At 38.5% G+C, this 12,642-nt stretch overlaps 1 protein-coding gene across 2 annotated transcripts; it reads left to right on the top strand.

The window, feature by feature from the left end:
- Nucleotides 1-199: 199 nt before the first annotated feature.
- Nucleotides 200-12,379, top strand: rap1aa (RAP1A, member of RAS oncogene family a). 2 transcript variants are annotated; one of them, XM_088291239.1, is made up of 9 exons: nucleotides 200-297; nucleotides 1,319-1,440; nucleotides 4,706-4,793; nucleotides 5,150-5,218; nucleotides 5,715-5,771; nucleotides 5,860-6,000; nucleotides 7,670-7,813; nucleotides 7,906-8,039; nucleotides 11,864-12,379. In XM_088291239.1, exons 3-8 carry the CDS (start codon nucleotides 4,737-4,739, stop codon nucleotides 7,990-7,992), a joined length of 555 nt encoding a protein of 184 aa, XP_088147365.1. In that variant the 5' UTR covers nucleotides 200-297; nucleotides 1,319-1,440; nucleotides 4,706-4,736; the 3' UTR covers nucleotides 7,993-8,039; nucleotides 11,864-12,379. The 2 variants fall into 2 exon arrangements, with proteins under 2 accessions (XP_088147365.1, XP_088147366.1); XM_088291240.1 differs by lacking the exon at nucleotides 200-297 and adding an exon at nucleotides 461-664.
- The last annotated feature ends 263 nt before the right edge of the window (nucleotides 12,380-12,642 follow it).

The following is a 12,642-nucleotide window of genomic DNA, read 5'->3' as shown; positions in this document are numbered from 1 at the left end:
TATTTGAAAAAGAAACAGAACATGTGTGCACAGGGAGAACTACATTACCAACAGTTCTCTCGTTAGGCTTCTGATGTTTCTGCTACATTAACTATACGTTGCAAAATAATTCCAGCAGATGCAGCCATTACTGTAAATGACAAATAAACCGACATACAGAAGCGTTAACAAAGGTTTAAATAAGCCCCCGAACACGTAGCGCTGTGATTGGCTGATCTTGAACCAATCGTCGCTATCCTTCCGCACTTTCGCGCAGTATGATTTTAGGGCACCCACACATACGCAAAGCTGAATAAGGTGAGTGTTTTACGGAGTTTTTGTGTACAATTCGCTGTCTGTCACACATTTATCAAGCTTTCAACGCCGGTAGTTTTTTTTCCCAACAGAGTTGAAGTCTCCACCGAGACAGAAAAACGATCGCAGTGGAACATTTGTGAAGTGTATTAGCATCCGGGCTCGCGGTGTTGCTAATGTCAAGCTAATGATTAACAACAGTATCTGGCGATGCAAGTAGCGTTTGCCAAGTAGTTCCGTGTTGTGTTTGTCGCCGCATTTTCGACAGAAATCCACATTCACGCTACACTGTGACGTATAGTACAGCTTGTTGCTTACTCACCGAAGCGCCTCAAAGTCCCCCTGGGGTGTTGGTTTTTAGTTGATTTTGGTAAACTCGCCGCCTCTTCTTAAAAAGAAAGTGATAAATTGGTTGCTCAGGCTCTGGAACTCTTTTTAAATTATTTCTCCGTCGCTTCAACGTTTGTTGGAGCATTGCCTATTTCCTTCTTTACCACAGTTACCTCCCTTATCGCCATTCGTTAGTCACATCTTTATTCGTCGTTTGTGAAATACAAGTAAAATAACAATGCTAGTTTTAACAGCATGAACCCACGAAACTTGGCATTTTCCCCTTCTCCATTGTTTTAAAAAGTCACTTTGTTTTGTCATCCTGACAATGGCTGACTTTTTCGCTCGGGGCTTTTGTGTGGTGGGCAAGTTTGGGGAAACTAATAGCCACACCCTTCCTTTTAAAAAACGACTTTTCTGAAATATGACATCCAGTTCTTTGTTATAATTCCAGCACCGCTACATTCCCTTTTCTTTTAAAAGTACTATTACGTTTATGTAGTTGTGCTTTGTTTAGGTGTTTAATGATGTTGACAAATGCACTTGATGGCAGTGGTTATTGCAAAGTTTTGGACAAGTCACCCAGGAAGTACTGTATGTTGACTTTGACCCCGTTAAAAGCAATAGAATAGAAGAATACATTCTTCCTTTCATTGTTGCTGAGTTTTAATAAATGTTCCCTTTTCTGACAAAGTGGGACTGCCAATTTGGAGCTTTGTGGCCCTTGCAGACACTCAGCGCCTGCTTCTGTCCTCTGTGCACCCAAGGATCTCCCAGATGTAGAAGGAATTGACGCCTGCAGCTGCTGTCTACACAGTATGTTAATAATCTCTTCCCAGGGCAACTTTTTATTTTATTTCATTTGAAATGTATTTGTAAAAGCATTTAACAATAGCTATGGCCTCGTCTTGAGTCCCACGTATTACACATTAAGGGAAAACCTGAACCCCAGGATAAGAAAAAAAACCTCCTTTTAAGACTAATTGTGAAGCAATTTCAGAAAATACCTAATGAAACGAAATGAAAGTAATTAAACCTCATTCAAAAAATAAATCAGGAAAAAATTGGTTTGGTTTCCTACATTGTAAAATGAACTTTTTTCATCATATTTTGGTTGTACTCTTTGGCATAATAGATTATATTTAATAAATTATAAAATGAGAGTGAATTCACCGTAAGATTGACTTGTGATTGATGTTGATTCATCAAAACAGAAATTCTTAGACACTCCACCCTTTTCAAAACTGATTGCAATCACACCTACCTCTTTGCAAGCACTTTATCATTAGCAAAACAGTTGAGAAACAAACATCTTTGAAGTGCTTGTAACAATGAGCACTTGTTGACACCGGTGTGAAATTCAATTTGCGTGACCTATTCGTGGCCACTCAAACAACTTTTGGCCTGAATGCGAACAATGCATCGGCGCACACTGCTGAGGCATTTTGCCGAAATAACCCGATAGCAAAGGCAAATAGCATGGCGGAGTGATTTCAGAGTGCGAATAACTGTAGACCAACCAGAGGTAAAAGCATCTTTACTACTTCGTATTAGTCGATGCTAAGAAGCGTAGTTCATGAGTCCAAGCAATATATGAGTAACAAAATCATTAGTGGACTTAATTTGTGAGTGAAGAGGGCGCTCTTTACTGCAGCTGAGGAAGGCCAGAAGCTCGACCCAGTGACAGCATGGAAAGAAACATCTACATACAAAACATCTTGATGGTTGTCTCCTTACAAGTGTAACATGAACATGTTAAGTTTGCACTTCATTTCCAAAACATTCTTGTCAACTCTCTCACCTCTCTCGTGAATTTGAATGTTATGGTGGTGCCTGCAGCCTCTGATCTCCATTTTCAGTTTGTGCATGCTCTCGAGTAGTGGGATCACAATGGACCATTGTGGAGCTGCGCATGTAGCTGTCCGTGTGGGCCTCTGGTGGCGCATCGCACGTCAGTCTTAGAATTGCAAATGCTGCCTGAGTGTGACAGAGTGCTTTTTGTTTCTCTCCCCTTTTGACAAAGGTCCCAAACACCCAGGACGATTAATATGTTCAAAGCGGCTCCGATATGATTTTGAAGTGTGTTTCTCTCTCTTGCTCAATGGCATTTTTGCCATAATTGTTTTTTTCCATCCTGCAGTGAATATCCATATTTTGACACCCACTACCTGGTTATTTCTCATAGAATAGAGAATTAGGCAGGGGGGGGAAAGACAAAAGCTGATATTAAATTGGATGGGGATAAAAAGAATACATTTGTAATATTACTAGATTAAGGCCTAATATGAGGAAAAATAAATACATTTAAGCCTACCCAGCAAACCGCAATCTCTTTTTCCCTAGAGATCTGTGTAATATTGTTAGCCAAATAGCAAATAGTTGCACTTGACATTTTAATGCTTCAGAAAACAACAACAAATTCAACAAAAATACAAGCTTAGTTCATGTGGCCCAATTAAATCATTGTGAATCGAATTGCCATGACCTGGACAACTGAGAATCTATGTAAAGAAAAAACTAAAAGATTTAGCAACCGTGATTGTATTTTTATTTTTTTTTAATCGCTATTGTGACAAAAATATTCAAGCTTTATTGTTGTTAAATTACAACTTCACTGCTGGAATAACTTAATTTCCGGATAATTGTGAATTTTTTTTCCATCCTGTGTAATTATGGCTTTATTCTTGTAAATCATTACTACATTATAGTATTTTCAATTTGGCCCCAATAGCACTTTAGTAGCAATGTTACTAGTGACCGCAGTCCTTGTGGAATTTTCTAAAAAAAAAAAAAAAAAAAAAAAAAAAAAAGGACTTCACAATGCCTCTAAAATCCTTTAGCAAATAAACTGATAAAAAGACCATTTAAGGACATGGCTCATTCTACTGCTTTTATCACCAATCATGCTCCCTTTCAGTCAAGTTTTAAGGAAAGAGACGTTGTCGTAATTTTGACACATTGATTTGGAAAAGCCCTCGGATTTTTTTGGGCTTGCGCAAGCTTATTGGTTGATATTTTTAGCTGAAACTTGTCTCTTAATTGCAGAAGGGATTTCCAGAGCATCAGACAAAACGGTGCAGTAGAAGACATGTAGTGAGGAAGAATAAAGTTGTCCTGTTATAGTCTCATGTTTTTTTTTTTTTTATACCATATTTTCAATATATTTTATTTTTTTAAGGCAATTTTTCCAACACCTAAAAATAAAAACAAAACAAACAAAACAAATTTAAACGGATCCCATCATCCGATTTTCAAAATTTGGGGTACATTGCTGACCATTCCAACCAGGCCAGCGTTTTGACAAACTGCCAAGTTCAGGAAATTTCACGCTGTTTCCTTTCAATCAGACTCCTTCAGATCAATATCCGGCCTCTCCTAAAATTGGTGGATTACATCTGGTATAAAAACTGTGCTTAGCAAATCATGCGAAGAACAAGCCGAAAGCTGCAACAAAAGCAGTTTGGTCCTCATACCGTTTGGGAGCAGATCATTGGTGTCATTGATGTTCCTATTCGAAAAAGAGGTCATTGGTCTCTTAACAGCGTTGTCAAAGCATTTAAGTTAAGCTTACAGAGGTGATGGTGGGATTTTGTAATGACAGAATTCTTTGAAACTCCTCCTGATTGGCATCTCTTGCCTCTGCACTGCTAGCTTGCCGTTAGCCTACAGGATCACACTTGTTTTAACCAAAGCATTTAAAGAAACTATTTTGACGTTTCCAATGACTCCTATGCAACATGTTCTTTTTAAGAGGCAACACCCTGTACCATGACGACACGTCCCATGGCAGTGGGCGGGAAAGAGCTCATTTGATTGGCCAAGAACCAGACTTGAAGCAGCAGATGTTAGCAGTGATGTTCATTGTTGCATCTGCTTTCTTGACCGTTTGCTGTTTTTGGAGAAATGTCTTTTATGGCTGCAAGGAACCAAATTGCACATCTCCTTTTTAGGGCGCTAGCGTTGAAACTTTTTTTTTTTTTTTCCATTTGTAAAAGACAACTTTACTTTGTGACCTGCCGTGTGCTTCCTGGAGCTGAGCATGACACATGCACCCTCTGACTGACTCGCTGTCCTTTCACAGACCCTCGTGGTGTCCACTGAAGTCGGCCATCATGCGCGAGTACAAGCTAGTGGTGCTGGGTTCAGGAGGCGTGGGAAAATCTGCACTGGTGAGGGATTTATGGTGCCGCTTCAGTCTTATTTGGCTGCTTGTCTGAACTGATTTGTTTATTAAACAAATATGTATGAAAGCACAAGAGCCAAAGGGTTTTCAGGGTGGTTCGGTCAAGCTGTCACTTTTTCCACTTTCCTGTCACTTCAACATCCCTTAAGAAAAAGCCAACATCTCCCTCTGAGAGTCTTGTAAAGCGCCAATACTAGTTGGAATTTCCAACTTCAAAATACAAGTGATACCAACAACAAGGCAGGAGAATGAAGACGTTTTCTTTGACTGTGACATTGCTCTTTTTAATATTGTTGAACTGTCGTTATTTGATCATGACTTACGTTTGTTGGTCCACTCTAGACAGTCCAATTTGTGCAAGGGATTTTTGTGGAAAAGTACGACCCGACAATAGAAGATTCCTACAGAAAGGTAAACGCTGGATATGATGTCTTCAACAAGTACCATATATAGTCCTCTTTTTCTATATTCACTTTAAATGACTATATAAGCCAAGGCCAATATCAGCTTTTTTGGCCTGGTGTTTGAAATCTCGTGGATTTTAAACGTTATTTTAGAATAGAAACTCTTAAATGATGTTGCGGTATTACCCTGTTTTCATTTTACACGGACAATCTCCAGGTTGTCTGTTGCTCCCCTTATCGCCGTTGACTTTTTGCTGTGTGTTTAATCGTATTCTAGATGCACTCGATGGTGAACTGTCTTCCACACGGACTGTTAATGTAGCATACTCAATGTAGCAATATGTGTCGCAGAAAATGCAGAATGTGTGAATAGCGACCCCGAATGGGAAAGATACTCGGGTTTTAAATCAGATTTTTAAAATGTGTTGACCGATAATAAGATTTATAAAACAGCGGTCTACGTATATCTAATGGTCACTAAAAGAGTTGTTTTTCTCCTGCAGCAAGTGGAAGTCGATGGGCAGCAATGCATGCTGGAGATCTTGGACACAGCTGGAACGGTACGTGAAGCCGGACCCACACACTTCAGCAAGTTAAATCAAGCAAGTATTTTGACGTGTGTGTGTTTTCAATTGTTGTGCTGTGTAGGAGCAGTTCACGGCCATGAGGGACCTTTACATGAAGAACGGCCAGGGTTTTGCTCTGGTCTATTCCATCACAGCGCAGTCGACGTTTAACGACCTGCAGGACCTCCGGGAACAAATCCTGCGAGTGAAAGACACTGAGGACGTGAGTGGGATGCATCAAGTCATACTTTAAATGTATCGTTGTTTCTACCACATTTTGTTTATTTATTCAACATATAAACGGGTAACAGGAAATAATTTAGTAGGAAGTAAAATGATTTAAATGAGACATAAATGGTCATCATAAGCTCATTTTACATATTCAGCGGCGGGTAGGAAGAAGTAAAGAGCTAATTTAGTCCTACCTTGTTGTCCTCTGTTTATTTTGACATTTTTTTGTTTCAAATGAATTCAATAATAGGTCATTCTTGCATTAAATCCCTAAAAGAAAAGTAAAAGAAGTCAACATATAAACTGTGTAAATAAAATGTGCATTTACTCATGGGCACATTTCTCTTTCTCTCTTTCTCTTTCTCTCTTTCTCTTGCTCTCTTTCTCTCTCTCTCTCTAATTTATTTTTTTTCATTCAATTGACACCACTCGTTTCTTCTTCTTAGTGTTCACTTTTGCGGGACCCGTGGTTGGAAAAAAGACATTTGCCTAAAAAATGTGTGTAGGCACAAACAAAACAACAGATTCTTTCACATTCTCTGGTTGGTAACCTCTTGATCTGATGGTGGCCGGACTTAGTATAGTTTGCTGCGGCCATCTAGTGATGCAATGCCTAAATCTTAATTGTGGGTCAACTTTTTGCTTGCAACACGAAGCAAAAAAATCTAACAAGTGATGACTCGTAACCAAACACTTCTACGTTTCGGCGCCTGTAAATCCTAAATTGGCATTCATCAGTGGTTTAGTTCGCCTGTGAGTTCTCTTCAGTATTTCAGGCGCGCCCAGTCAGTCCGAGTCAGCCAACTTAGCAGTACCGGGTCACACACTGGTGCTGCACACCTGACACCCAGCCAAATAAATCAAAATAAAAAATCAAACTGTGATGTAAACCTTTCAGTCCCACAGACCTCAATGACACGTGTCCCATATTTTTTTCCCCTTTCTTTTAAATTTTTTATTTATTTTTTTAATTTACTTGGCTACATTTCCATTTGTGCTGAGCCTGCGTGTGACAGAAAGGATGTTTTCGACGCCGATTAGCTGTCACAGACAAGGCACAGACTGCTCCGACATGCGTCGGCATGAAATACTGCCGGTAACTTAGTGACAGACTAACTATGCCCAACTCTGTGTGAAACAACCCTTGAATGTACTTTCAAATAGTGACCGAGAAATATGCATAGGATTACTTTACAATGGACCACCCCAGTTTTCGTATTTCCCCATTCAAGTTTTTATGTGTTCGTAAAAGCACTTAAATTCACTTTCTGTGTTTTCATCACAAAGATTTAAGATTCTCAATGTATATGTAAGAAGAAACATTATTATTCATATCCATGTATATCAAACAAGCTCCTCTTGGAAAAAATGAAATTAAATGACACACACACACACATTTAAGGAAATGTGTATATTACTTGTGGACCCTGTATTTTGGAAGCACAGTGAGGGGGAGGGGATTACATACTTGGTGCTGAGTTGCAAATGTCAGCTGCATCTCATTGCGTGTGTGTGTGTTCATGTTTGGCTCCAGTGAGAGGATGGACGGCATGCTGAGAATATTTTATTAATTAATAGCAGCTCTTTCCGTGCATGTGCCTGTGCGCCTCCTTTTTTCAAAATCAAGTCAAGACACTAAATGTGTGCAATTGGTTGTGCAGGTCCCCATGATCCTGGTGGGGAATAAGTGTGACCTGGAGGACGAGCGCGTGGTGGGCAAGGAGCAGGGTCAGAACTTGGCCCGTCAGTGGAGCAACTGTGCCTTTTTAGAGACGTCAGCGAAATCAAAAATCAATGTGAATGAAGTAAGTTTGCCTGCTTCATGCAGGCATCGGGATAAAGGACCGCCGGCGACTTTGGTCCTATTTCTTGCTCACTTAACTTCCTACTCTTGTAGATTTTCTATGATCTGGTGCGGCAAATCAACAGGAAGACACCAATGGAAAAGAAGCCAAAAAAGAAGAAGGGCTGTACACTGCTCTGAATAGCCCTTCACATGCACTCATTCACAAAGATAGGGCTCCTGGCCAGGTGAGTGCTTGATGATGTCATTTATTCCAAGCAAGTGCAAACATCTCTTGAGCTTTGAGCACTCTATTTAAACATGAGCCTCTCATGCAATGGTCACGACAGTGGATTGCTGTTTAAAAGGCGTTGTCGTCACCTTTATATTCATATGTGTCTTGATGTCAGAGTTGCACCTCTGTCATTAATGGTGAACAAGCTTCTTAATCTCTACACTGACACCAACTGCTCAGTCATGTTAGGTGCCAAAACAGTTCAGTCCGTTACTTTTATTCTGGAAGACTCTTGTAGATTATGAAAAATATGTGGTCATTAATCAACAATTAGACTAATTCGGAGTGGGCGGCAATTGAGATTTTCTTGGGCCCGTTAAATTGTACAATGTGCTTCGCTGCCTAGACTGCGGTACCTGGACTGGGAGGTACAGTATTGACTAATAATTGAAATGCTGTTAATCAGTCCCAGCCATCAAAAATGACTCATTTTGTTGCATTATTCATTTAAAAAAAAAAAAGTAAGAAAATGTAAAGATGAATAAAGTTAAAGTGGCTCTCCTTGCCCACACGAGTGCAAGTCAAGACACCACTGCATTTTAACTCAAGTTAGTCTTTCTGAAAGTACTTCACCTGCACCAGGCTTTTTTTTTTAAATAATGTAATTATAAAAATTGAATGAATGAGCAGAGAAATTCCTTTTCAGTGCTGCATTTGGTTTGCACTTAAACAACTGATCAGTGTGTGCCAGTGTATATGCGTTCGCTGTTATGACAGATGTGAAACTTGACATGACGTAGAGCTGGACAATTATGGAAAAAATAATCACAATTGGGAATTTTGATTGAGATTGCAATCACCGTTATTAAAATGATTATTCATTGATTTCCAAACTCACCTTCTCACGTTGAACACTTAATTTTTTAATTCTATTCATTTTGTCTACTACAAAATGACGTAAATTTCTTATGAAATTCAAGCTTCTTGCATTTTCATTCTTCTACATCCACACCTTTGATGCCTTACATCTTTGCATAAATTGAATCACTAAATGTGCATTATCCTTATCTCTTTGTCAAAACATTTTTTAATCTTATTTTCACAACCTGGGACGTCGCGGATTGTCTTTCATGCCATGTGTCATCTGGAAAAGTTGCCTAGTCTGACAAAAAAATGCTTTTGATCTTTGCTTCCTTGAAAATAGAGGAAAGGAAAATTACTTAAATCCTTGAGAACTCATCTTTAAGTATAACTTGAAGGAAAAACAACAAGACTGTACTATAATAATAGCAATTGAAAAAAAACTAAATACTGTAGTTTGTGCGCATTTTGGGCTCCTAGGGGCAGTGTGGTACCATGCAGGGAAGGAGTCCGCTTAGACTGACAACAGAAGAAAGTTCTGAATGAACTTTATTAATATTACTTATTTTTCGCAGATTTAGAAAAAATTATCTTTGAGTAGCATTATCTTGTGTTGTATGTCTTTCTGTGGCGTTTGTGTGTGAATATTCGTTATTTGAAGGAATATCACCCTTAAATTGCTGCAAATTTTCCGCTAGCATTTGAATGGGATCCACGCAGAATGAGAGTACTTTTGCAAAGGCGGGAACTTGTAAACGCCCTGCGCTGTTCTGCGCGGTAATTGTTTTTTCTTCGATTAAAAACATTTTAAAGATCAAGAAAAGCCAGAATCAAAATCATGATTTAAATTGTGAACAATGTCCAGCCTTAACATAAAGACTCATTCACTTAAAAACACAGTAGTCAAACTAAATGAAATGTCTGTTGCGATCAGGACGCCAGAGACCACAGAGGCCTGTCGGGCTAAGCGATCTTGTGATGTGTCCTCACAGGGCTCGTAATTGATACTGCAGCACTTCAAGGAGGCCTTAAGACAGTCTTTACATTATTTGCATTGACCTCTCTGCTGTAAACCATTTTTTGGGGTGGAAAGTCATTTGTCTGTGGCATGTGACAGGCCCTGCGGTCATATTGAGTAAAAAAAATAATGGTTAAATAGCATTTTTTTAAAATTGGCATTCTTGTTTCTGTGCTTTACATTTTTCTTTTATAATTCTGTGATGGTATCATTGTAAAAATTGTTGATTTAACGTATTTCCTACTCAAATATATAGTTGATCACCAATATGATCAGAAGATACATGTATTTAAACAACTTTGATTTTTATCCTACAGTCTACTCATGCCAGAGCCAAAAATGCATTTGGGGGAAAAAATATTCCACCTTAATGAAAAACAAATGCATGAACATTGCCCGTCATTCAGCTGCTTTTGCTCAAATTATTGCCATCTTGATTAAACACGTTGATTCTTCAGAAGGTGAATCCGAAAAGAAAAAAACTGCCTGGGATATAAGAACCAACAATTTCAATTAGAAATAAGAGCCAGAATGAATTTAAGTTATCGTGTTTCAACAACTGTAAACACGTCCATCCACTTAGCAGCTACGTCTGCTCCTTTTTGGCTCATATTGCACAGGACTGGCCACAGACTGCAATCGTCGTTTGTCCACTTTTTACCTGGCGTCTAACTGACGTCATGGCTTGAGGCCATTTGGCTCAGCTTTATCTGTACGGATTAGAAAACTGCATTAGACTTATATGTATCCACGTTGCAAGAATATCTCAACTCCTCTTGGGCATGCCCGCAGGCCATCTCATATCCTCGTTAAGAAAATGTTTTCTGTCTTGTTAACATCGGAGGTGTTTCCATGTTCGTTCAAACGACACGCCTGCCTGCTGCTTGCAACTCTGATTGGCTGAATGTGTGTGGCTGAAAGTTCACATCACTCAAGATGAGTGATAAAAATAATTTTTCATTAAACTGTTGTTAAAATTAACCACGTGACCTATATTTTGGAGCTACTTCTTCTTTTGATGTAAATAAAATGCTTTTTTGACTTTTTACCAGTCCAAAAATAAACCATGTACGCAATTTTGTGATTGTGTGGTCTTTTCCCTCCCAGCGCCAAGTCTTTCCGCTCCCACGACATAAGACAAGGCTCAAAATAGATTAACTTTGATGCTCACATTGACACTATGGCTGCACAGAACGATCCCGGAGTGAACAAGGTTGCGTTTGCTCTAACGTCTTATTTCATGATGCCGATCAATGGTGTCATTGATAGATGGCGCAAATTATGACATTAGTCCAACACCGATTTTGCATAAAATGCAAAAATGTTGACAGATTGTCATGCACTCGATCAAATTGGTGGAAAGTCAAAAATGAATACATGCTACCATATATTATAGAGCCCCCAATGGCCAAGGCTCGCACAACATGAGCTACAACGAGTTAAGCATAGGACACAAACTGTTGGATTATTTATGTTCTATTTCATCATGTTATTACTCTTTTTTTTATTATTAAGTAAAATAGTATAGGGCGCTGTTTTCCATATTTCAAAAAAAGAAGCAAAAAAAGGAACAGTTTTGTTTATTTTTGGGGGGGTTGGAACAGGTTAAGGCATTTGTATTTATTTAATGAGTTCAGATACAATTATTTTAAGTTGCAAGCATGATTACTGAAAAAAATCAACACTTAATTTAGCTCAAGGTGCCACTTAGTTTATTTGAATCGCACTAAAATCTGAATCGATATGTTTTTCCGGACAACTCAATGTTTTCTTTAAAGAATGTGACGCGCAACATTTTTTTCCTGGTTGGATTAATACATGAGGACATCAGTCAGCCTCAATCCCAGTGAACATCGTCACATTCCAAGACAAATCACATTCATGTGTTTTTATTTCGCTTTTCTTTGTGTCTCACAAATGGTTAAATGAATCCTTATTTTCTCTTTCATGTCGAGAAGAACTCTCTGTTCGTGGACCATGCCAACATTCCAACTCCTCTCTGAACTCTGAAAGATTGCAGGAGTCAACGCCACATTTGGAAATCCTGTTCTTAATTGTTTTTTTAAGTTTTCAGATATTTCACAGAATCATCATGGATTTTTTTTTGTGGCTAAGAAGAGAGCCATGTGTGGCATTTAAAGTGGTCTCTTAAAGTCCGTCGAATTAAATGTTGGCCTTTTTACATTTATGCACTAACAGTGGCAATGACAATGCATCATTGTTCTTGACTTACTCTCCCACTTTGATCATAATATATTTCCCAAGTGACTTGGTTTTATATTGAGCTGCAAGCCTTCCACGTTCCACGTGATATTTTCACCTTCTGTTTTGCATAATAAAGCTGAGGATTTTAATGTTTTATAGACTGATTTGCCTCCGTCTTGTCCTGAAAATGAAAATATATTGTACTAAATCACTTCAGATTTTGCTTCTTCTTTCTCTTTTTTGAAATATTAAAACATAGTACATTTTAATTTGTTTCTGTGTGTCCTGATGATGAAAAAAATATTTTTGCCACTATGTGGCCAATGTATTTAAAAGGTTACATTTTAAAATACGGCAAAAAGAAAATGTCAGAAGTTTATCCAATTTATTTATTTATTTTAAAACACTTGTGTCTTAACATAAAAATTGGCCAATTTCAAAGTGTGCATGTAGAAAACTTGCACAATGTAATAATGTTACTAATACTTCCATCCATCCATTATCAGAGCTGCTTAACCTCACGAGGATGGCA

The sequence above is a fragment of the Idiotropiscis lumnitzeri genome, chromosome 3, assembly GCF_059441095.1.
Source record: "Idiotropiscis lumnitzeri isolate Australia: NSW breed Sydney's pygmy pipehorse chromosome 3, RoL_Ilum_1.0, whole genome shotgun sequence".
In the NCBI taxonomy this organism is placed as follows: Eukaryota; Metazoa; Chordata; class Actinopteri; order Syngnathiformes; family Syngnathidae; genus Idiotropiscis; species Idiotropiscis lumnitzeri.
The sequence above is the reverse complement of the archived record's forward strand: the minus strand, read 5'-3'. Positions and strand labels throughout refer to the sequence as shown.

Excerpts from the sequence above, each read along its gene's own strand:
- rap1aa (XM_088291239.1), top strand. The coding sequence starts at position 4,737 with ATGCGCGAGTACAAGCTAGTGGTGCTGGGTTCAGGAGGCGTGGGAAAA. Across the intron at positions 6,001-7,669 it reads GAGTGAAAGACACTGAGGAC|GTCCCCATGATCCTGGTGGG; the intron begins GTGAGTGGGATG and ends TTGGTTGTGCAG. Across the intron at positions 7,814-7,905 it reads CAAAAATCAATGTGAATGAA|ATTTTCTATGATCTGGTGCG; the intron begins GTAAGTTTGCCT and ends CTACTCTTGTAG.